The 20,408-nt window shown below is 43.9% G+C and overlaps 1 protein-coding gene across 1 annotated transcript; it reads left to right on the top strand.

Moving 5' to 3' along the window:
• Positions 1–640: 640 nt before the first annotated feature.
• Positions 641–16,631, top strand: LOC108961406 (protein spire homolog 1-like). The gene is made up of 15 exons (XM_050971812.1): positions 641–863; positions 1,090–1,097; positions 1,850–1,951; positions 2,400–2,564; positions 3,321–3,446; positions 3,718–3,783; positions 6,688–6,849; positions 9,057–9,125; positions 10,346–10,421; positions 10,971–11,119; positions 12,177–12,293; positions 13,624–13,688; positions 14,495–14,522; positions 14,933–15,075; positions 16,225–16,631. The coding sequence occupies exons 1-15, from the start codon at positions 641–643 to the stop codon at positions 16,394–16,396; spliced, it is 1,671 nt and encodes a 556-aa protein (XP_050827769.1). The 3' UTR covers positions 16,397–16,631.
• The last annotated feature ends 3,777 nt before the right edge of the window (positions 16,632–20,408 follow it).

A 20,408-nucleotide genomic window follows, 5' to 3' on the forward strand; every position in this document is an offset into this window, starting at 1 on the left:
CAAAAATTGGCATTAATGGTTGCACCTGTAGGGAAGAGAGATAAGAGCAAACCAAGAGCTAGAACCAATAAAAAGCTGCTGTGAAAACTTGCCCAGCCTGAGAGCATCTTTATTGTTGGAGCTTAGGACATACCTCTGGGAGTCTGGAGTTTCCTGGGACCCTTGCCAGGGGGCTCAAAGACCCTGGCACGCAGCCCAGAACACCAGCGGGTTTGAGTACGAACCACGGAACAACTTAACACCTTTACATGAAGAGATAAAAGCCACAACAGTTTAGATAATATAAAAATAAAGTACTCACAGGGTGTAAATGTAAGTTTTAGGATTTTTGGTATAGGGGTTTCTGTGACAAGATGGAGGGGTTTGGGTTTGTCTAGCTTTTTCTGCTTCTTCTTCTCTACCTCCATCTTGTCTGGTGATGTTGACACTTTTAGATTGGTCTAAAGAAGGAACTCACTGTCTAACATAGATGATAGGTATTGGAAAATAATTGTAAATATTGTACACGTAGTTTGTAGTATATAAAGATAACACCGCCCTTGGGGAGGCAAAGTTCCTCTGACTGTCCTGCCGAACGGATCTCAGCTGGACAGGGAGAAAGAATTTTATAGATAAGATGCAATAAACAACCTGCAGGGAAATGGAGCCTGCAGGGATTCCAAAAGTGTCTCTAGCTGAGCTTTTGAGTTGTTTTGAAGAGCCTGTGAGTGAAGAGCAGGCCTGGGCTATTTGCTTTCAGTGTTGCAGAAAAATAGAGCAATTGGCCCACAGCTCAGCACTCCGTTCTGTGTTCATAAAGGGTTCTGAGAGCATCTTTATCCATGCTGATGGTACTGCTTCCTTCAAGGTCTACCACGAGTCTGGTAAGAGCATAGTTACCTGCAGATGTCAAGGGTTTTTTTTCCATAACAGGCTGAAATGTGAGGACAAAATAGAGAAAATTTCTTTTCCTCTGCTTTTTTTGTTTTGCTTTCCCCCCTTTCTTTTCTGTGTATGTTGTCATGAAGCTATTCTCTTGCCTATACTTCATTTCAGAGGACTGTAGTTGAGTGATAATACAGGTTCATGACCTGCTAAATTCTCTAATAGTGCTCCGAGTTGGGCAGGGGGAGAGGGGAGCCATGCGGCCGGAGGGAGGTAGGCCAGGCCTGGGCCGAAGGGTGGAGGAGAACATTGCAAGGCTTCGGGCAGCCATCCCCCATTCCCCCTCCCACCCGGAGGGAGAGAGACAGATAGAAAGCAGCCTGTGCCAGTGATAGCACGGCTGGCGTGAAGGAGAAGGGGCGGGTGCCCAGCAGAGCAGCCAGCCATGGGAGTTCATGAACCAAACCGGCAGAGCCTGAGACTTTTAACCCTTCTTGGGATGATGGAAACCTTGCAAATGCTGATTCCTCCTGAAGTTAATAAGATTGAGAGAAGTTGAGAAGAAACCTGAGGAAGAAGAAATTTGGAAGGTTTTCATCCTGTGTTCTGTGTGTTTTTTCCTTGTAGTTTTAGGTTAATAAAGTTTTTTTCCTTTTAATCTTAAGTTGGAGCCTGCTTTGCTCTGTCTCTGATCACATCTCACAGTAGATACCAGGGAAAGAGGTATTCTCATGGGGGCACTGGCATTGCGCCAGGCTCAAACGATGACATCCTGTGCCTCCCCTGGAGGTTGGATTTCAATTAGCAATCAATAAAATGCAGTAGCTGTTACTTTGGGCTAATGCTCACAATAACATGAGGCTCCCATGGTGTTTTCTGGGACTCCCCAAATACAGGTCTACTTTCCCCAGGTAGGACAGACTTTAGTCAGAGGAGTTAGTTACCTTATTACAGACAATGTGTCATTTTCCTCTCTCTTAAAAAGGGTTCTAAAAGCTGTTTATCAATTCCTGCACAGCTGTCTTTTTCCCCTGATCCTTGTTTTTCCCTTTCAGATGTTGGCAGCATTCAGCAGTCAGAGGACAAGGTAAGCCTGTGTGTTTACGTTCATTTTGTGTGCGGATACAATCCTGTTGTAGTAGAAAGCCTGCTCAGGAGATGCAAATATCTTGGGAAATTATCAAGGTGCTTGAATTTACTGTGGCCTGTGAGAGTGGCTCCCCTGCAGCCTGGAAAGGGAAACAAAATGCTTGGACTGAACTCAAGTAAGACAATGGGATTGGGAATCAATGTGCAGAGATGCTGTCTGCTGTGGCATAGGCCACAGTCTTGTTGGCCTAATGACATATATCTTAGGGGTGCCAGTTAAGGCCGTTTAAAAACTTTAAACCAGCTTAAATGGGGGTATTTCTCATCCTGAGAGATGTGCTCAGTCCTCAGGAGCAAAAGAGTATGCACACATGGCTGGAAAATAAGAGCTGTGATGTTCTCCACAGTGCTTTGTGCTAGATTGCTTCCTTGGTCTCTGTCTGCAGCTGTTGGAGTACTTGGGAAGGGCGATCTATGAAGCCCTGGACTGGGGAATCGACAGCCAACTGGAGCGAGAACTGAGTGATCCTTTGGAGAAACTGCTGTGCCTCATGTTGAAACTGGACGAGAAGGCAACAAAACCACCAGTCACCCTGCAGGATGTTATCAAGGTTTCCTTCTTCCCCCTTAGAAAATATAGTAGCTTTAGAGGAGTTGATGAAACAGTGCTGTTGACCAAGAGGCAAGACCATTTCTGGGAAAAAGCTGGATGGGCTGTTGGAGGATAGAGAGGGAACATTGGCCTTTTCCCATCAGAGGGAAAAGGCAAAACCATTTAAGATGTTTGTAAGTATCCATGGAAAATAATTAAGAAGGAAGACTGAGTACAGCTCTCCCACAGCTATGTCTACAAAGCCCTTCTGTACACAGTCTCCAAATGCAATACCTAGAACTCTATGCATATTGAAAAACTCCCTTTCCATAGTATTTGGCTTCTGCAAAGGCTGGGATTTGAATGTCTCAACTCAAACAGATGTTTTTCTCTCAGCCATAATTTAAAGATATGAGAAACTTCCCATCCCTCTGTCTGATCAGGACAGGGAAAAAGAACAGGGCAAGTGACTCCATCTGCTGTGGGGTGCTGTTCTTTGGACTGGAGTCTTCCTCTTTTAGGTGCTTGTTTCAAAGCACACCTTATGGAAAAAAGATAAACAAATTACACAGCTACTTCCATTATTATACATAAAATATTGACTATCTTCCTTCATTGTTCCTCTGTATCTGCAGTAGAAAAAAAATATAAAGGGGCAGTGAAGAGGATGATTTTTAACCATGGCTTGCAGAAACAGAATCTTGCTTTATTCCATCCTACCATGTTGCTTTCTTAAAACTTCAAGATCTTTTCTAAATAGCTGCACTTCTTTCAGGCTTGTGAGGAGCAATTGTCCAGGCCTTCTGAGGCTACCAGCCATTATGAAATTACCTGTAAGAATCTGTTTACTGAGTATATGGAACTACAGGAGCTTTTGGCTGTCATCCAGACCTCCAAAGAAGTACGTTTAGCTGCTATTCCCTGTACCTTCACACACTCACCAAGTTCTAAAGTAACCACCTCATTGCATTGGAAACTTCACCTGGATGAAGTTCTGTTTTTGCAATGTGAATAGCTGCTGTCTTGGAACTATTTTTATTTATTGTAGTGTTTGAAAGTTTAAGTGTTTGGAGCTTCTTGGCTTTTCAGATAAACATAAGTAATTTATGCTGGATAGACAGGAAATCACTGAGGAATGTAGAGTGATGACCTCATATGCTTGCTTTTCTCAGAGACTGAGAGAAATGGCTGTGGAAGATCGGGTGGAAAATCCCATTCAAAAGAAGAAAACCCATGGTGTAAGAGATTAATTTTTTTCATTATGGGGGACTGGGGGTTTTTGGTCAGCGTTGGCTCTCTGAGGCTTTCCATTGATTCTTCTATGAAAAATAGAGCATGAACACAAATTGAGCTACTTAGGTTGTTCAGGAGCCTGAGTAGTTAAAGACTTGTTTGCAAAACAAACTGGGGAGTGAACTTGAAGTTAAACTATTTCATATGTCAACCTCACGTGGGCTTTTATTCTACCCAAAGATTGTCTTTGTGGTAGAACTTAAACCACTTCTAAAATTGAAATTGGAGGTAGTCTTTGGAGTAAATGCCCACAAGTAGTTATGCAGGCTGTTTCTTCCCACAAATGAGCCCCAAATTCTAGCTCTTGACAGGAACTGACACCTGCCAAAAGCAATCTGCTCCTTTCTCATAGCTGGACTGAAAATTCCCGGAAAACTCTTCTGTTGTTGATAGTCCTGGGGTGGACTAGTTCACTCTTATTATGTGGGATCTCTGTTGGCCAGGACTGGCAGGAACTGAAGGCCAGTAGCACTGTCCATCTTTGTGGTTGTGCAGCTTCAGCAGCTCAAATAAAGGAGTGAAAGAGGGTGAGGAGATGTCCCTCCTACCTTCTGTGCACTGCCTTTCTTGTCTTTGCCTTCTGTGCTTCCATAGATGTTGGACTGTGTGTTTGGGGCAGGGAAGGCAATTTAGTGTGCTTTTTTCAAGGCCCTACACAGTCAGGCTCAATCAGAAGCAAATAGCTCTTCAGGCTGGAGCTCTGCCCAGCATAAACAAATGCTCTGTAGTCTGGAGTCTGTGGAGACAAACAGCAAGCCCTGAGAGACTTGTGGACTCACTCCCTTTGTCTAGATAGCACTTGCTTTGAAGTGTGCTCAAACTATTCGTATGAAAATGTTTGTGAAATGTGTGTTTGGGCATATTCTCAATTTTGTGATCTATTAAAATAAACTGGCAAGCTATCTCAAACCACAAACTCATCAACTGCTGTAGCTCTTTTCTGCAGGGAATACATGAATAAATACGTGGGCTTTGCCATGTGGCCTGAAGGCCAGTGTATTTGGCCTCTGCTCCTTCAGGAGACATGAACTCCAAAAGCTGGATGTCTGTTGTGAATCCTCTGCCTCTAGTTTCCAAGTCCTTAAGCACCAGCTGGTTGCATTGCTCTGACAGTCTCTTAAGTTTAAAATAACCAGGATGCCAGCTTATTTGGAGTCCCATAGGTTAGAGCTGGTGTCTCGAGTGGTGCTAAGCAGGTAATGTGCTCTATGGACCACACTTTTTCATGCTGACTGATACAAAACAGATCTTCTGAAATGCAGACCACATCCTGACAGCATGCAGTGTTGTACAGTTTCAGCAGAGCTTACATGTCCCAAGTTGATGTTCACTTTGAAATCTAAGCAGTGAGACCTATTAGGAACACAGCTGTCTTAGCACTCACCTGTTTGAACTCAAGGTAATGGGTTTATAGTGTTGTAGCATTTTATGTTGTACTTCATAGGTTGTGGAAAGTTCAGGAGCTCAGGTGGCTTTTGGCAATATACCAGATGGCAAAAGTAGAGTAATTGCAGTGATTCAGTCAGTAGGGAAATAAAAGCATGAGTGATAATGATGTCACCAATATCTGAAAAATGTTTTGGGTGTGCAAGTTGCGCTGAAATGGTCAGCTGAAGGCAATTCTTGTCCCCAAACTAATGTGGCAGTATTACAGTACAGAAGTCTCTCTAAGTCAGGTCATGTCTCTCAGTCAAGTCACCATGTGAAATACAACTCTATAAAGTGCAAATGTCTTGGGGTAAGCTATTTCGAAAGTTTCTAGTACTGATGAGTTTGCCCAGACACTTTTATATGTTTTCCCACGCTGTATTAAATGTAGCCTAGGAGATATGGCAAGTGTTTGGTCATACTTTGAGAGTTCTAGCTTTCTGGAGTTGAGGTATGACTACCATATCCAGGCTAAAACAATCCAACAAAAATATCTGTCTTCTTGAGGGCAGCCATCAGTCAGAGCTTGCATAAGACTCTTTTGTAATTATACCAAGATATCTGAAGGGATAAATAGAGAGAAGATGCTTCATGCTGTAAGTAGAAAACAGAGAGAAGCCGAAGTCAAATACTTTGTTCTGAGTCAGTTTTCTAAAATGTTTTGCTTCCCTTTCACTGTTTATAATACAATGACTTGTTCTTACTCAATTTGCCACTGGGGTCCAGATAAGCTGTTGATTTAGCACTTCCATTACAATGTTGTCTAAACATGCTATTGAGTTGATTACTTTTTTTCCTGTCTTTAGCTTTTGTTGGGTTATACTGCATGCCTGAACATCCTCAGATGCTAGAACAGAAACAGGATGAGCAGATGTCAGGGTTTTCTGCTTGTGTCTCTAGGCTGAGACTGCTAACCTATGCTGCTGTTAAGTATGAGATCCCTTGCCTGCTTGTCTTTCTCTTTTGTTTCTGTTCTCTTCAACCCCTGGTTTTCTAAAAATTTGGAGGATTTTAATGGTAAGATTTGGGATTTCATTCCCACTGTTTCCTAGGAACCACTAATATGAAAATACTCTGGCACCTGGAGCACTTGCAGAAAGAAAATGGTCTATTTATTTACTGGGCAGCAAAAGCTGTATTTTGCTGAAGTACATCCATAAAGTTAATGACAATTTTTGGGAATGAGCCTGGTGAGCCTGCTATGAGTTTCCTTGTTGTAAATTAACTTCTGCAAATAAAAGCAATTCTCTGCTTTGGTACTGCACCCTGATCTGGAAGCGAGTAGAAGGGCGTGTTAAGGACACAATTCTTTGTTTCTGAATTACTTCAGCTGCTAAGTGTGCCCTGTTACATGGAGGGAGGGGATGCTGCTCTGTGAATTCTAGCCAGCTACTGACTTGGCCCTTGCTGGTTTCTCCAAGGCATCCCCGTGGCACAGTGTCGTCTGTGAGCTGCAGGCTGGTGTGAGTCTGCGCAAGGCCGCTAAGCAGCCACGGCGTTGTGCGTCTCCAAAGGAACGTATCCGCACTCCCTATGAGCTGCTTTTGGATGACATTCAGCACAAGAGGTACGCCCTGCAGAGGGTGAGTGATTGGAGTCTGCAGACAGCTTTAGAAACATCTGCTCTGCTTCATTTCTGAGCAGCATGTGTTGAGACCTCTTCTCCAAAGGTTTGTCTTTTTCAAAGGTACATCAAAGTCCAGAAGTGTCTGGGGTTCCCTGTCAGCTGCAGTTCAACATTAGATCGCCCTGTTTGTCTACCCAAGTACTTAATTTCCAGTAATTTTTTTAAGTCAGGACTAGCCACGGTTTCATGAATCAGAACAGTAAACCTCTTTTCCCTCCAGGGTCAAGCACTCACTTCCCTGCAGCAGTTATTCTGCCCTGCACACAACAGTTTCATGGAACTCACTCTTGCTGCCTTGTGCTTTCCACCTTGGACACTTGTGTCCTTCCAGACTCCTTTAGCTGAGCTGCACCTGGAATCTTTTACTTGTTGCTTTGCCTTCCCAGATGCTGTGCTGTGTATGCAAGTGACACAGATGCACTTCTGAGACAGTTCTCTGCTTAGCCTAAGGCAGAGGTCTCTGGGCAGTGCACTCAACCACTGCAGGAATTTAGGGTAAAAAATGTTGAGCCCCTCACAGGGAGGGGTAGAGACTTCCACCTTCACCACTTGGTTGGTGAAAATGGCCAGATACAAAAACGTCTGGGATGCCTTCAAAGGCTTGTGATGCTCTTTGCTTGCTGCAGCTTGAGCTGGGAATGATGAGCAGATCTAAAATATTGGCACAAGGCCTTGTGGCATTGGCGCGCTTTGCAAACAGACGTCTTGGCAGAAGATGAGACGCAACTCTTCTTGTAATAAAGAGCGGTATTACAAAAAGTGAAAACTTTGTATACTGCACTAGACATCAGCTTTTCTTCCTCTTTGTTGGTGCTGCTAGAGTGTAGAAGGTTTAAAAGCTTCAGCTAAACCATGCACCTCTGTAAAATCCCAGCTCTTGCTTGGCTTGATTGTGGCTCAAGCCTCCAGGTAATGCTATGTCATGTGTTTGCAAATGGTATCTTGATGGATATGTAAATAAATAGTATTGATAGGGAGAGAGTGCATCATAACTAGCTTATATTCCTTGCAATGTACTACGTGTTAATGCACTGTGCAGTACAGAACTGTAACTCAAGGTGGCAGGATGATCTGGGTCTTGAGTTTCCTTTTCTTCTTTTCTTTTTCTTTCCCTTTTTTCTTTTTAGTAACTTTTTCTTTGGTCCAAAGAAAAGAAGCACAAATATGTTTGAAGAGTAGTAGTCAGAAATGCTGAAAGAAAGCAGAGTGCTACTGCTCAGGTCTTTGTGAAGGCTCTTAAACCAGGATTTCCCCATCTGCAAAGACATTTTAAAGCTTCTCTAGCAAACAGTGGTCTAATTTGCAAATGAATGAAAGCACAGCTACTGTGGTAGCGTTGTTCTACCTGCACTCCCACGTGTTCTGAAGTTGTACACACAGTTAAAGAAAATGGCATAGCCTCAAAATACGAATAAGTGAACAAGGCAGCTAAAGACATGCATGTGCAATTGACGTTTTTGTTAGTTCTCTCCTATGCAACAAGCACAGGGCTTGATGCTTTTACATGAACGTCTGCCCTGCAATTCTATCTTGCTATTGTTCCTAGTTTATGTCGGGCTGTAAGCCAGTCTCTGGGACTCTGGCTGAGGCATACAGCTGCCTGCTGCTACAGTTCCTGTTACAGCCTTGTTGACCCGTTCAATTGCGCTCCGCCCTGGAGCTGAGCTTTAACTGATGGATATGACGTGACCATGGTGCTTGTTGGGATCACTCCTGACATTAATATCTGAGTGCAGTGTTTTCTAGCTGCTTCTCAGAGCAGCTGGGGGTAGAAGGCTTTGTGTTCCTTGTTCAAACCCCTAAGGGCTGTGCAGTACTTCTGATTGCCTCTGGTTGGCCGAGGGCAAATCTTTCTCTCCCAAAACTCCACAAAAGGAAACATTATTCCACACTTCCGAACTCCTTGTTTTGTTTTGGGGGGTTGTTTGTTTGTTATGCATTTATTTGGTGTTTATTGTTTGGGGTTTTTTTATAAGGTGGGGGTTTTTTTTGTTGTTTTGGGGGGAATTTTTGTTTGTTTTGAGCTTGTTTTGTTTTGGTTTTTAGTGCCTTCTCCATCTCCCCGTTCCCAAATGCTGATTTGTATCATTCACTGTGCCACTGAATGGCAGAACGTATAAGGAGCAAAGAGCTGTTTCTTAAGCATCAGTTCTGCTCTTTCAGGTGACCATCAAGCAAAAACACAGGTCCCCCAAAGCTGATGTAGCTGCTCTCAAGCCTCATCTAGAGCCGGTAGGTGACCTGGTGCTGCAAATGATGATACCAAAACAAGGTAATTCTGGAGGTAACAGGACATTTTGAAGCAATATAAAGCTAATACTTTAGCTACTGGTTTGTATATAGGAGGGAGTTATCTTAACCATACTCAACTTTTGAATTGACCCTCCTGCCAAACATGGTGCTAGAAAAACAAGAGTTGACATCTTCGTAGAAGAAAGGTGATCAATCTTCCTACTTCCTCCTCTGCTTCTTTAATTTGCAACATTTTTTTGGTATTGAAAGAGCTCCTGGAGTTCTTGATTCCAAATTTGAGAGTTGCTTGTCTGTCTGTGGAGCTATTTTGGGAGCACTGTTCTTCAGTAAACCACGTTACATAGACTTTTGGTTCTTTAACTCCTGGCTCTGTCATGAAAAGCTTGACTGTTTGGTTCTGGGATTCAGTCTGAGCATATCCTGAAATTCTGTGGAACAGAACTTAAGCCCTAACACATCATGTCTAGCACAGATGCTCTGGCATACAAACACGAATCTGTTTTCTGTAAATATTTCTGCATGAAATGCAATCGCCTAACTGAGGAAAACAAATATGAATTATAAAAGCAGAAAATCTTAGCTTTATTTGCCCAGTCTGAGCTACTTGGATAAATGTTCGGTATTGTGGTTAATATATTACTGCTGAACTAGAAGGACTTTCATATAGAGACTAATATAATCAAATTTTTGGTTTTTTGCTTTTCTAGACAAGGTAGAAACAATGCTGTTGAGATGATAAAGCATTGAGTTTGAGTTGAATTAATGAGTTGGATTAGTCACAGTCTCTTGAACTGTTCTCCAGTGTTGCTATGTGTGAGCTGGAGCCAAGAAAATGGTTCCAATGTATTCCATGTGTTGTGTGGGAATGATTATGCCAAGTTGGTTCCTGAACAGATGCCACTTTTAGTACTAGTATCCACTACTGGAGTTGGGCGAGAGAGAGAACAGGTGAATTGGGAACTTCACTAGCTTGGCTGGAATTTCCTAGCTGTGGAGTGCAGGGGGGATTAACTTTATATTTCAAGAAGAAACAGAAAGTTTCTAAATGTACCCCACTGATTTTTCACTCTCCTCCCCTTCTGGCTGAGCCTTGAACATTTCTGATCAGCCATGGGTATCCTGGGTTTTGTTAGGCAGCAGTACTTCTGATGAAGTGGCCTTGGTGTCTCTTTATGAACATCCTGTCCTCTGGTCTACAGGAAACCACTCCCAAGCTGCCTGCCAACCCCTGCCTTTCCTCCACCAGGCCATCAGGAGTATCCTGCATCAGCTCAGGTCAGTGCACTTCTGGTGGCACAGCTAAACTAGGTGACAGAGTACAGCCAGTGGCCTGATGGGCTCCCAAACCCTTTGGCTGGGCTCAATGTAGGCTTCGTTAATCACCTGAAGATACTTTGCAGGACAAGTTCCAATACTAAATAAAGAGTCCGGGGAGGTGCCCTTAGAAGATAATTTCTCTGCAGTTGACTGAAGCTTGTGTAGCCCCTGCAGCTTCAAGGCAATGATTGCCCGTCCCCAAAGGCCTGACTTGGAATTTGCAGTAAAAGCTAAATGAGTGGTTTGAATATTCAAGTAGAAAGTGCAGCGCTTCATTTTATTAAACTAAATGGTGCTAATGAAGCCTCATCAATGCCTACTGACAAGCATAATTACTGTAACCTCTGCTTTTTATGTGATCTGAGCAGATGGGCTGGAGGGGGAGAGATGTAAGCCTTGCTACCTTCAGAAGGCAGTGTTGTGCTTTTGAGTGTCCAGCCCTCAGGATGAATACTTAGAAACTGACAGTGGGTTTTCTGCACCCTAAAACTTTCTCTTCCTACCCAGGTCTTGCTGCAAATTGCACTCCTCCCATGAGTGCACCCCCACCAGGAGACATTAAGCCCAAGTGTTTCCTGAGCACTGGCCAATGGCAGCTGCCTCCTCACAGAGGAAGGTCCAGATCTTTAGAGAGAGGCCTTCAGAGCAAGGAGCTTGTAAGTCCAACTTGTCAGCAAGCAGCCTTGGTCTGATATATCTGGTAATGACTTGCACCATGATCCTCATGAAAGCAGTAAGCATGCTCTGTGGTTTTTGTCTTGGAACATATGGTATACCCATCTGAAGTTGGTATGTTATTCTCTCCTTGGAGACATCTTAAGAGAAGACTGGATGCTGTAGTATCCTTGTGGTGGCTTCCTCCTTTTAATGACATGAAATAAACTTGTTTCTACTACAAGAAGAGGGACATACCATGATATTCATTGAAAGTGTCCACCAAGGCTTCCTCAAGCAAACTGTAATTGAGAGTGGAACTATCCTGCTTTCTTCATGTCCATTCCTTTTCTCTAGATTCTGATACGTTCACAGGTATCTTTTAAGCTTCAGTAAGGAGCAATAAGTAGTTAACAAAATGTGGATAGCACAGCATTAGTGACTTTTAAATGTATAATATATGTAGAACTGAAGTTATCAGGCTCTGAATGATGGTTGTGGGAGAAATACTGGGGTCTATGTGCTTCCATGCAACCCTCTGAATTATGGCCTCAGCCTGTTCTGCCCTCACAAGGTCTGTTGTGCCCTTGTCTCTTTCTTTCCTTCTGCATCCCCCCTGGCCCCACCTTGGCAAGTCTCTAACTGACCTCTGTGATGCTTCTTTGTTCAGCAATGTGGTGGGGGATGCAGATGTGTTGGGGATTAAAGCACAGCTGTCTCCTGGCTGAACCACGAAACTACAGCTTCCATTTGTATGTGGCCAGGTCTTGGGGAAGTGAAGGACAAGAGAGTGTTGTGCTGTGGAAAGCAATTTTGTATCCAAGAGAGGCTAGGGTGGCATCTGTTCTGAAATCTGCTTGAAAACTGTAGCAACCACTCACCTGCCTGTAATAGTTTCTCTGCTGGTATTGTCAGAGTCACCTGATACTCCCCATCACAAGCAAAACAGGGTTTTGGACAAATATTCTCTGTACCCTTTGGGACCCAGTTTTGAGATGACCTCCCCAAATAGCTGCTTTCTTCAACTTCATCTGATGGTTAACTTCTGTCATTCAACAGGACTGTCCCTTTTCTACCAAGTGGCCATCACCAACCATTGCTGACCTGATTGAAACCAGATATGCAAGGATGGTGCTCTTCCAAGGAGGTAGTGCTGGTGTCTTTCCAAGAGCAAAGGTATGTTTCTCGTCCTTCTCTTTGTGCTGCTCTTGCCTTTTCAAAAGCTGGCTGGTTTCATAGCCCTCTGTGCTGAACTGCAGAGGCACCCTCTGCCTCAGCTTATCCTGTTCAAAACAGCTGATCTGAGTTTGGCCCTGGGCTGGAAAAATCTTTTAGTATTTCTGCAGTGATGGCTTCTAATCTAGCTTAAGCTGTATAAATTGTCTAGAAAGTAGCTCAGCCTAGCCTTTGCTTGTTGCTTCTTGTCTGATTTCCATGCAAGGAGAGCTGACTGCCATGACCATTGATCAGCTCTGAAATCCCAAAGTAAATATCTGGGATTTGGTATTCCTAAACAGTGAAACAAAGGCACTTGACTCAGGCTCCCACACCAGAGTTGTGCTGGCTAAAACCACCTTGCCAAATGGACATGAAGGTGGGGGAAATGAGGGGGACAGGGAAGGAGATGTATAGCTCAGGACTGTTGGTTGTTCACATTTATGAACATCTGCCTTGTCCCTGAGTCTCCTTTAGAGGGAGTGTGTCAACCACTCCTTCAGAGCAGATGTCCTGAGTACAGGCCCTTTGCAACTCAGAAGATGTGAGGAAGTCTGAGTTTTTGGCTTTTGGATCACTTTTTTGCCCTCATTTATTTAGCAGTATGGACAGAGTCAAAGGTTCTACTAGCAGAGCCATGCTACTTCCATAAGCTATCTGATGCTCCTGAGACCGAATCCTTGTTTTCTTCTCACCTTACTGACCCTGCTTTTACTTGCCTACTCTATGACTATTCTAAAATGGCTTTCTTACCCACTGCTGTTTTTTTAGCTTTCTCAAGTTCTACTTCTCAAGATAATATCGCTTCTGACTGCCAGCTGTGTATGAATGTGCTCTTTTTTATATAAAGTTCAAGTGACTCATCAACTTCCTTATGACTCATTTTTTGCTTCAGGATTGAATTCAAATTTGCCCTGATTTAATCTCTTTGGGATTGCTGCAGCCTACCTCAAAGAATGTCTCTCTTCTTCCTTCTCTCTTAACTAGCTACTGTTACACTCTTGCACAATACAGCTATTGTTTGCTCAAGAGCCTTTTTTTAAACTCCTATTGTCTGGCAGCTGCCCCAAACCTCTGCATTATGAAAACACTGGCCTAGAAGTAAGAGTTTTTTTGCCTTTTTAGCTTTTAATTCCTGTGTCTTTGCTATCCTTTATTGGACCTCTGTTATTGTATATGAATCTAAGCCTTTAGAAGGTTTGTTTACGTGCTTGTTTTTTGGCAGGCAGTGGATACTGTTGGTACAAAGATGTTTCCCATTTGCATTCACAAATAACTTTCCTTTCCACAGATCTGTTTCAGCTGCCATAAGCAGATGTTTCTTAAGTGGCCTTACAGATGTTACCTCTGCAGCAGGTGAGCTGGTACAAAAGGAGTGAATGAGGAGGGAGGAAAAAGTGAAAGAACAGTGCTGAGGACCAGGGTTGCTGAGCCCTTCAGCTTTGCCTTACTGCACAAGCCAGGCTGAAGTGTCTACAGCTGTGTAGGATGTGGAAAATCTTGTCTCTGAAGTAGTATTTAACTCTTAGTGTTAAGTCAGCAATGGCCAAATTTCCTGTGCCAGCATTAAATTAATTTCTCTGAGATCACCTTCTGTGTTTTGCTCTAAAGTTTTGCTCTAACTTCAGCCCGGGGCTTGAATGGGTTCTGAGAGAGGGTCTACACCAGAATCTTCTGTTAAGGACTAAAAAAGAGAAGTCCAGACCTTGTGACTGGGAAAGGAGTTGAGCCTACTCGTATCCACTTATTTGTCAGAGGCTTTCTGTTCATGGAGAGTGAGAGAGGAACTTCAGCCTCATTAAGGCTCACCTAAATCTATTTGAAGCAGTTGTGAAGTACTGAATTGATTATAAGCAGCAAGTAAACAACTACTGGAAATTGAGCAATTGTCTTGTGGTAGTGCTGGGTGAATTGCAATGAGCATTTGCAGATAAAGCCTTGAAGCTATGGATGTTGATACATTTCAGATGATTTAAACGACCAGAAGTAGGAAAGTTGACAAACTGAATAGTGGAGTTCTCAACTTGTTCACTTTGCCATCAAGTGATTCTGCCACAATCATGGATTCAGACTTACTTTGGAATTAGCTACTTTGTAGTTGCAATATTGGTAGCTGCTGAGCTTTACTCAAATGATAATGCTGGAGATTTTTTGTCTTTCAGAGTTGTCTGCTGTGACTGCTGCATTAAGGCAAGTCTAGTCTTTAGAACAGCATATGGGATTTTTACGTTTTCTGCTTTCCCTCCTCCTCACCTAGTCATAAGAAGCTTTCCTTCATCCCACTGATATCTCAAATCTACCCTCTAGCTTGTTTCTAAGAAAATAGAAGAGGGAATAGTATGACATGTAAAAGTAGCCAGGGTGACACAGATATCTCTTGTCATACTCAGCTAAAACAATTCTAGTTCTTCTTTCTTTCATCCTGTGTAAAGTGGTTTGGTTTACACTGGGCTCTATTTATACATGGGTCAGAAAGTTCACTGCATTAATGTCTACCTTTTAAGTGCTCCAATAAATCAATTGCATGGCATGCAAATTGTCCTGATAAGTAGGAGGATGTGTTTCCCTGACAACTCAGGTGACTTGTGTTGTGATTCTAGATGTCCATGCCCTACAGAACATGTGTACATCTCCCACTTCAATTTCTAAAATTTTTGAGACTGTCTGAAGAGGAGGATCCAGCTACTCAGGAACAGAAGAGCTCCAAGTTGCTACATGAAATAGAGCAGCAGCAGTATTTGGGGTAAGCTGGGACAGTGTTGTTCTATTTTTACCTTGAAAGATGTTACCATTTACTTATGCAAAGCTGCAAAAAGGGAGACAGCACTATGTAATATTGGGCTGGTCAGCTGAATGCTCTGTTGAATGGCTGGTTTTAGCCACTGGTCTAACTAGTCCACAGTTCTCTGGAAGTGTTGTGTATTTTAGATGACCCAAAGGGAGGAAGTGTAGGTGCTCTGAAATGCATTTTCTGTTTTAACTATCAGGTTTGTGACATGGATTTAGAAGTGTCTATATTAGCCCAGACATAGAAGGTTCCTTGCAATAGCTTAATAGTATCAGAATTTCAAGACCCCATCATGTTCTATCCCCCACAGCTGAAGGTCTGTCACTACAACCCAGGAGTAGCCCCTTTCTACCTAGACATGAAATAGTCTAATTATGGCTCAGCGATGCCACAAATGACTGAACAGCGATGCCACAAATGGTTTCTCAGTCCCTCCATGTACATATAGACCCTTTCCTTTTTGTCCCCTGAAAATTAATTATTCCAAAAAGAGTTTTTGACAGTTCTGGATGATAAAGACAACATGCATATAAGTGCAATATACAGGACTGGAAACATAAATGTTCTCTTCTTTCCAAAGCAGTTACATTTTCTACGGGACAAACTGGTACCTTCTTTTTCCTCCTGTAAAATTAAAATTCTTTAATGTAGCCAGAATAAAGACACAATCCTTTCTGGTTCTAAGGCTGATACTTCAGTTGCCAAAAATCAGGAGTAGTGTTCAATACTGAAGTTAGCTACATGGGGCAGACAGTGGGTTTGTCTGTGTTGTAGTGCAAGTGCTGCAGAAGAGGCCTGAGAGACTGTATTACTGTCATACTGCAGGATGGCCAAAAAAAAAAAAATCTAGTGCATAAGGATGCAGCCATAAGCTTGGACCAGACAGAGATATCTATTAGCCCTTTGGCTGATACACTGTCCATAGAGAGATGCTTTCAGCTGTTCTGGTGCTTTTTAGCCTTCCTAAGTGGTGCTGATGGCTCTTTTGAACCTATGCATTTGGCTAAATCACTTAGCAGCCTGGGAGAAGGATGGAAGAGCACTATGCCCTCTAACAGAAACCTGGTTCAACTTTCCTGCTTTTGCTTTTCTTTTCCCCTCTAGCATACCTGTTGTTTTGGAGCCCTGTGGCCTAGCACAGCCCCTGTGCTGTTACATGGGGACCATGGCAAACTGGCTGACTGTAGACATCTGTATATGGTGTGAGCAATTCCTCTTGAATGTGACTTCCAGTCAACAGCACAGCATCCCTGTCAGGAGATTTTCCTGGGCTTGAACCAAACTGGAATCTACCATACATTTCTCCTGTCACTCAGTATGTACCTGAAATAAATGAAACAGCTTTACGCACCTACTGACATAAAGGCCTGAATGAAAGACCTCCCTGCTGGTTAGTCTAAGCAGGAAGCACAGTTAGCATTTCTGTATTGTGAAGTATTCTAAAGCTTTGTGGGGTTTAGAAATGTTGTAATTCTTTCTGTGTCTTGGGGAAAATAAATGTTCAAGCATTATCATGCTTCTAGCATTTCTTTCTTTGCACCTGCAGCTGTCATTGTTCTGTTGCACTTTTTGCATTCATTGCTGAGCAGACTTCATCAATGTACTGAGAACAGGGAAACTTTTAACCAAAAACCCCCATATGTGAGAGGCTTGTAAAGTGGAGCTCTCAGTTATGTGATCACTTCACCCTGCATTTTGCATACAGTCCTTCCTTACTAGTCATAGTACTTAATGCATGTAAAATGGCAGTGATAGCTGCTCTGTCCACTTGCATTAGGAAGCTTGTTTTGATTTTTTTTTTTCTGTGTGTTATCATACTTTGGCACCAGACCTTTCTGTGCATCTCACAGAAGTACCTTTCAATGCTGTCATCACCTGAAGGGCAGAGAGCTGTTCTTGAGAGATGCTTGCTCATTGTCTTGGCCTTAAGCCTTTGCCCTGGAATAAACTGGACTCTTGCAATATTCCATAGATTTTGGTGTATGTTTAAAACAAAAGATGAGATATTGGATAGTAGATTTATTTATCCCCAGGAATTGCCTGTATGGAAGGGCCTGATGGAGTTTGCCTTGGTGAGTTTTGCAGGGCCTGGATAGACAGTGTTGAAAGAACTTGTAGCTGGAATGAGTCATGCTGAAGAAAATAATGTCTGGGAAAGGCCAGTGCTAGACAGAGGAGAAGGGAAGAAAGACATGTTTAAGCTGAGCCCAGAGTCTGCATCTGAACTGCCAGAAGGGTCAATACCTCCAGCTGACTTGCACTGGCCTGACTCTGCTTCCTTCCAAGCGCCTGTCTGCAAGCTGATGCCTCCTTGCAGGTTTGGGCAAGCTCTGCAAGTAAATGAATGTGGGGAAGCTGGAGCTTGAGCTTCCTTTTGGAGCAAGTTCAAGTGTTCCTCTTCCTTCATTCAATTAGGAGGGGTGCAGCCTGCCTGCCCAGGTCCCCAGCTGTATGTGCCAATTGCCGGTGCTGCTGGGAGGCACATCCTTATCAGGCAGGTGGGCTCCTTGCAGGCTGCAGGGAATGGCAGCCAAGCCACAAGTGCGCTTCTTGGCACAATGGGCACAGCGTGGGGCCAGGGGCATGAGGCACTCTGAGACGCTTGCTGAGTGGGGTAGTTTAGAGAGAGCCAGAAATTAGCTGAGATCAGCCTGCTTTGCGTACTGCGTACGGCCAAAATTCTGCTCAGAGCCTGGGTGCAGCAGCAGCAAGAGAAGGCGTCCATATCGCATTGAGGTAAACTTGAGTTCACCTGTGGAGCAAAGGTAGTTCATGGTTCCTTCTCTTGCACATCTGTTGTGGGGTCACATGGGCTTGGCTCACTGCCTTTCCCAGCTTTGTGACCGTGACAGGGGTGATGAAATGCCCTCCCTTGCAGAACAGACATGCAAAGGTGGGTAGGGGAGTTTCTGCTAAGAGGCTGCCTGACCTTCCCTGATCTAGCATGCTGATGGGATATAACCCGTTCCCATCATTCTTCTCCACGACAGCCGTTGCAGGGGCCGCGGGACAGCGGCAGTAAAACCTCTGTCCCCCGGGCACGAGTGACATCTGTTCGGTCTTCATCCCGGCTGAGGCGGGACACCTCCTGTCCGCCAGGGGGCAGCCGCGGGCCGCGCCGCCCAGAGCCAGGGCTGCAAAATGCGGCTACCTCAAAAATAACAGAGATTTACCTCAAAAATTACACAGATTTTACCGTCCTCATTTATTTTTATTTAATTTTATCCTTTCCGTGGCACTTCTCCAAGCCGGGGAAGGTCCCACTGGCACACAGGGCCTGGGTGACAGCAGTGGGGAGGCTGAGGGTGAGGGCGTGTGAGTCAAAGACAGCTGGGGCAGAGACACAGCAACACAAAAAAGAGGTTTTAGGTGGAGGGGAGGGGTGGGAGAGGCTTGACTGCAGTAACTTTGTGCGGCTGTCAGAGTAGTTTGGTTTTGCTGTTTGAAGCCAGCTGGGGAAACATGCTCCAGTAAAATCACAGAATGGCTTGTGTTGGAAGGGACCTTAAAGAACATCTCATTCCAACCCTCTGCCATGGACACGGACACCTTCCACCAGATCTGGTTGCTCCAAGCCCTATCCAGTATGGCCTTGAACATTTCCAAAGGAGGATGGTGGAGCATCTGGAGGGGAAGACTTATGAGGACTGGCTGAGGTCACTTGGTACAAACCTGCTTGAATAATCTTACCCAGGGCACTGCTGCCAGCACTTTCTTGCCCAGGTTAAATCTGGCTTTGAGAGGGGTTTCACCCTACATCTGGTTCAGTTTGGCTTAATTTTTTTGTTATGTTTTGTTATAAAGGATAAACATAAAGGCTTCTATTTTACACATTAAATAAAACTGTAGAGGTAATGTTGGGCAGAACTTGAGCAACAATATGAACTCCCAGAGTACAGAGGAGGGAGTGATGGGTTAAGCAGCAATTCTTCGGGATAAGGGTCAAAAGCTGAATGCAAGTCAGCTCTGTCATGGTGTTGAGGTGATGGAAAATAAGTTAAGGGGAGATGGGGCGTAATTGGATCCAGCCCAGCAGAGAGCAGGGAGAACAAGCAGAAATGGAGAAATCATTACCTACCAGGGAAGCCTGAAAGAACTGAAATTCTCTAACCCAAAGGAGGGGAGAACTGAAGTCTTTAAGCACGTAAAATTAATTAATCATTGCTCCTTCTCTGTGATGGAGAAGAGGAGAGAAAAAAAAAAGAAAAAAGAAGGCTTAAGTCACAGCAGGAAAGGCTTAATTTAGATGTTAGGAAAAACTTTCTAATGACAGGGATAATAAAGAATAGACTGCCTAGGGAGTGGAGAGCTTTAAGATCAAGTTAAGCAACATCTGTCAGGGATGTCCGAGGTCTAGGTGATCCTGCTTCAGTTAGTGGAATGGACTGGTCTGACCTTTCAAGGTCCCTTTTAGCCCTAATTTTTCAGTGGTTCTGTGGGCTGACATTAATCTTCTTAATGGTATTTAAACAGTCAGCAGCTTCTCTTAAGTAACTGCTAGCAAGTCTCTTCTCTTGCCTGCGGTTTAAAATTAACTTAATTTCCATGCATCACTTTCGCCCTCCAGCTCCCAAGTCCTGCATAGTGAACCAGCAGCTGAATTCCTTGACTGCTTGTCAGTACCTTCTTTGTGGCTCTGTAGCTGCACCTGACAAAAAAGAAGGGGGTAGAAATTCTGCATATTGGTGGCTATGCCATCAGTGTGAGGGTGCTCTCGTTTTCTGCATTTATATGCAGAAGATATGGTCCCCCTTCAGACAGCCAAGTCTCATATGTGGGTATTTCATTTTCTGTGCTCCAGGGACCTGCCTTTCCATGTTGTCTGCAGCCTTCTGAAGCAGTTTGTCTTGCCCTGCCTCTGGCCAAGGCTAGCCTGTTTCTGAAAGGAATCATGTCAGACCATGGGCCTTTGCTATTGGTTTGTCACAGGGGTCTGGAGCACAATTCTTATGAGGAGCAGCTGAGCAACCTGGGGATATTTAGCCTAGAGAAAAGAAGGCTCAGAGAAGGTACAGCTACCAGAAAGGAGGCTGTAGCCAGGTGGGGGTCATTCTCCTCTCCCAGGTAATAAGTAACAGGACAAGAGGAAATCACCAGGAGAGGTTTAAATTGATATGGGGAAAAATTGCTTTACTGAAAGGGCTGTCTAGCCCTGGAATGGGCTGCCCAGGGAAGGGGCAGAGTCACTATTCCTAGAAGTCTTCAAAAGCCCTGCGGATGTGGCACTTGGGGTCATGGTTTAGTGGTGAAGACGGTGGTGCTGGGTTAATGCTTGTACTCGATGATCC

This window comes from Serinus canaria, chromosome 1 (genome assembly GCF_022539315.1).
Source record: "Serinus canaria isolate serCan28SL12 chromosome 1, serCan2020, whole genome shotgun sequence".
In the NCBI taxonomy this organism is placed as follows: domain Eukaryota; kingdom Metazoa; phylum Chordata; class Aves; order Passeriformes; family Fringillidae; genus Serinus; species Serinus canaria.

Coding starts and splice junctions, on each gene's coding strand:
- LOC108961406 (XM_050971812.1), top strand. CDS start 641: ATGGAGCCTGCAGGGATTCCAAAAGTGTCTCTAGCTGAGCTTTTGAGT. Junction 9,126..10,345: donor TCAAGCCTCATCTAGAGCCG/GTAGGTGACCTG, acceptor TCTGGTCTACAG/GAAACCACTCCCAAGCTGCC. Junction 11,120..12,176: donor GCCTTCAGAGCAAGGAGCTT/GTAAGTCCAACT, acceptor GTCATTCAACAG/GACTGTCCCTTTTCTACCAA.